This window comes from Lupinus angustifolius, chromosome LG09 (assembly GCF_001865875.1).
Source record: "Lupinus angustifolius cultivar Tanjil chromosome LG09, LupAngTanjil_v1.0, whole genome shotgun sequence".
Classification (NCBI taxonomy): Eukaryota; Viridiplantae; Streptophyta; class Magnoliopsida; order Fabales; family Fabaceae; genus Lupinus; species Lupinus angustifolius.
Window position 1 is genome coordinate 8,182,975 of NC_032017.1, and position 4,386 is coordinate 8,187,360.

The 4,386-nt window shown below is 32.2% G+C and overlaps 1 protein-coding gene across 1 annotated transcript in view; it reads right to left on the reverse strand.

Annotated features, from left to right (window-relative positions):
* LOC109357018 (mitochondrial Rho GTPase 2-like) overlaps positions 1-3,008 on the reverse strand; it is a 5,417-nt gene extending 2,409 nt beyond the window's left edge. Inside the window, exons 1-7 of the mRNA XM_019600698.1 lie at positions 2,788-3,008; positions 2,578-2,710; positions 2,344-2,493; positions 1,796-1,972; positions 1,455-1,706; positions 1,059-1,127; positions 869-924 (exon numbers count right to left, since the gene is read on the reverse strand). Coding sequence (XP_019456243.1) covers positions 869-924; positions 1,059-1,127; positions 1,455-1,706; positions 1,796-1,972; positions 2,344-2,493; positions 2,578-2,710; positions 2,788-2,978 — 1,028 coding nt within the window. The 5' untranslated portion in view covers positions 2,979-3,008. The remainder of the gene's footprint in view (positions 1-868; positions 925-1,058; positions 1,128-1,454; positions 1,707-1,795; positions 1,973-2,343; positions 2,494-2,577; positions 2,711-2,787) is intronic.

Consider the following 4,386-nt stretch of genomic DNA (forward strand, 5'->3'; position numbering starts at 1 on the left):
GGGGGGGGGGAGTGAATAATTTGCAAAGAACATATCAATTTTGAACAATTACAACAACCAAGCCTTAGTGCCATTAGGCAAGATCAGATATATGGATCGTACAACATCATAATACTCTATCATACGTCATATTACTTTTGAAAAATCGATACAATTAAAATAAATATCACTATCAGATAGAGTTATGAAAAACTCAAATATATCAATGTTCTCTATATCTAGGGTTATGAAAAGATTATTTTCTGAGCTCTCATAAGTCATAATGCAGTAGAATAATTAGATGCTTATCATTGAGATAGTACAATACAAATTTGTTTTAATACTGCAGAATAAGTTTATTGAGAAAAAGTGAAAAACAGTCTCTAGGTACATAATTAGTGTCAACTGTCAAGTCTAGAATCTCCTCAGTTGCACCATTATCTCATTATTATTGACATGTCCCATGTTTTGCTTCTTGTACCAATCTTCCTAATTAGGCTTCCTAAACTGGATTAAAAAAATGTCAACTTCTTCATAACCCTTGTGTAAATCTGTAGAATAAATAGTCCAGAAACTGCAATAAATGTATAGAAATCCCCCTCATCACTTTCTCAAGAACAGAGAAATAAAAAATTAGCCCAGAAAGTAATATAGCAAATTTAAGGAAGAACACGATATGCATGTCAGAGGAAGTGATTTCTACTGGAAATAACAAAATAATATGTCAGAACAGGAAAATGCACAAAATAAAGGATAACTGTCAGAGTCAGTCAACCAATTCTGGTGACAATAGTGGAAAAGTGGTTGAAAAAGGACAATAACAAGGCAGGTTCACCTTTCTCTTTTTATTTTAGACAGAAAATTTAGGAGGAAGAGGTTGCAAGTTCACCTTTGTGGAGCAGTACAAAATAGCTTATCAACTTCAGCAGGTCGAAGGGCTCGATCCTAGAAAGTATCAAGGTTCCAAGCTAGTCAGAAAAATATAACTAAATGTGGAGTACCACCTAAAAGAACATGGTTATAGCACATAGCAGAGATTGCACAAGTGATAAAAGTAAAGAAAAAACACTAGAACATACTTTATCCATATCTACCAGTCGGAAGACACCATTTAGAAACTCTACAGCTTCGCTGGTCAGCTCCACACTCTATAACATGATGCCAAAGAAATTGAACACATATATTTCAAAGTTCAACAGAAAGTGTAAACCAAATTCATATTATTTGTAAAGGCTGAAATTTACAGATAGTATTTCCAATGTCCCATTTTAGGAAATCACAAGCCTTAAAAAGAAATGTAGCAGTGAATGACGAATATTGCAATTTACAAGTATCTATTTCCTAATTTAACAATACATTTTCTGTTATTATTCATACCAATATTGAAATTTGTAGAGTTAAATGGTTACTACTCCAACCTCTTCTGTTTAAACAAACAGGAAGACAAGAGTAGAACAAAAAACTAAGTATATGACCTGATCAGGGGCAATCTTAGATGGAATTGGAAGGAAATCATCCTGGAGTTTTAAATCATTATCATATCCAAAGTTTCTTAGTACAGCCCATAGTGTCTCTGGACGCCCTTTCTTTAGAAATATCTTATGTATATAAATAAATCCTGGAAAAGTAAGACCATTAGAGTTGAGTCCTTCAGGTACTTTCTGCTGAACAAGTGTTTTGACCCCTGCTATTTCAGATGACTGCAATGGTGCACCAAAGCATCTAACCTGGTGAAATATTTGCAAGTTTTGAATGAAGAGGATACCCGAAGTATATGCAATAAAAATGAAATGAAAAAAATGAGTATATCAAAAACCTGAAATTCATTCAGTTCTGTATCATCGAGGGCATCATCCATGTTGCGATCGCAAAGAACAAATATTCTTCTCAATGCCCTAACACATTGATCAGTTAAAGCTTGGCTTTCATGATCAAACAATGGATCTAACGGATGCAGCACCGCTTTTTGAGCAAAATAAAAAACTTCAGGGACCTAAAAAGTGTAGAATCAATATTAAAATTTTAGGAATATATATTTTGTGAATTATAAATCATATATATCTCCAATAGCAGTATCACTCACATGATGTCCTTTATATATGTAAAGTAAAACAATAGCAGTATAGGAGAGATGCATGAATTTATTTGTAAAGGAGACGATGGGAACACATGTAGCAGTTACTTGATATTTTGTACTTGTATTTGACAATTAATAGGATAGTGTAATTATGAAAGGCGTTGAAAAAGATGTGCAGGATTCAGTTCAGTGATCTTGAATATAGCAATACATTTTCATCTTGTTATGAATAACATAGTAAATATGATACATGTAAGAATAATAATGGTGGAAAAGAGTATATATACCTGGTATAAGGTATATGCTGAACATTCAATACATGTGGCAATATACTTGCTGTGTTGTAAGAGCTGGGGCATTATAGTCTCTAAGCTCACTTGCTGGTTTTCATCCCTTAGGTCTAACTTGCAACCAACCACAATTACAGGTGCCTTCACCTGCATCACAAAACAACATATGAATTATAGGTTTTAATTACAGAATGCAATGAATAATACTAACAAGATTAAAAAAGAATGAACCTCGAGGTTGTGCAATTGAGGAAGCCAATAAGAATGCAAGCGCGTAAAGGATGATGGATCATTGCAAGCATATGTTAAAAGCACTACATCGGCTCGCTTCAATTCATCGTTACGGTTCCCTTGTTTTTCCAATCTATATATAAATAGACATAGTTATTATATGATTGGAATTGAATAGAATAAAGAGAAAAGAAGGATTGAAAATGTTACACGGAAGAGGTGTCAATGACGGTAAGAGGAAGATGATGAGGGAAGAAGAGATCAGGAGGCAAATGAGTGGGAGGAAGAACATGAGGAACAAGGTGAGGGAATGACTCAGATGCGATTGCACAAATCAGACTTGATTTTCCGCTGCCTCTTTCTCCGGCCACCACCGCTCTTATTCCTTCGCCGGACCTCATTCATTCAACCAATTCAGAACAACAATCACAATGTAATTATCATTAACTCTTCTTCTTACCTATCAAAATATGTCAAATAATAATAATAATTTCAAACTCTCTACTTCTTTCAATTCAACAACCCACACTCATTTTTTTAATTCAATTAAAAAGAAGAAGCATTTTTTAATCATTATTATCTATAAACTAATAAATGCAAAATGAGATACTAAGGTAAGTAGAGGAAGCAATGATTAAATGATGAGATAAAAGTGTTATAATATTATATTTAAAGGATAAAATTATTATATCATATTATTTTTTCTTTATTTTGATATGAAGATTAATATAAATATATTAACTGACTTTGTATAACTAGTAATAAATCTATATATAAATATATGGGAAGAATGAAAACATATAACTAATAAATGAAAATTTGGTTAATGAGTAAAATAGAGTGTAAGAATGTAGTAAAATTGAATGTGTGAAGTAATGATAAAATAGAGTAATATTTATAAAAAAATCATAAACATTCAGTTTCGTTTATTTGTATTCATTTTTTAAAGAGTCAATAATAATTAAACATGAATGATGATATAATGATAGTGTATAAAATGTATATATTGTTGATATATACATTTTTTCCCTAGAGGATACAAAAATAATAAATGGGTTTATGTGTGGTTGGATATATCTATTTTAATGCTTAGTTTAGTAATTACATATACACATCTCTTATCACTTTATATATGTTAATTCATAACCTTTTGGAAAATTTTGAGGGGATTTACATGTAGACAATGGTTTTGTTGGTTCCATTATTGAATTAAGAAGATGATATCAAGCTTAACTCTAAGCAATGCATTGAGACGTTATGGTGTATAACAACTTGATTCATCTAACCATATGTTACACAATGTTATGGATGCATATGAGCAAGGCATTTATTCTTTGTAAATTTCATATGATGTGCTTGTGCATGCATGTCTTCAAAAGCATAGTGGGATATGTGCTGTCTGAATTGTATTAACAAATACATAACAATTATTACTATAAGTGATACTTCTTTCGAGTAATGGATAATGAAAAGGCAAATGACTTTTTCTAATAAGTACACGTAGTTGAGCTACCTCCCAATCACGAGCCAACAAATCTTGGATAGCATGAACTATTGTATGAAACGTGTGTTAGAAATTCCTTATGATTGGTGAAATACCAATCTTAGGATCTTGAATTTCATGATTCTCACACACATATATGAATCAAAGGGTGCAGTGTCATACCTGAATCCATGTTCCTGGATGTGCTCCTTTGATCTACGTTTCTGAAAGAGGTTTTGTGGTATGATGGTCTTCCTCAACCAAATCTCTGATTCCTCTTAGGACTTACGTTTTCACTCTGATGGGGAGAGGAGAAAACTGAATTT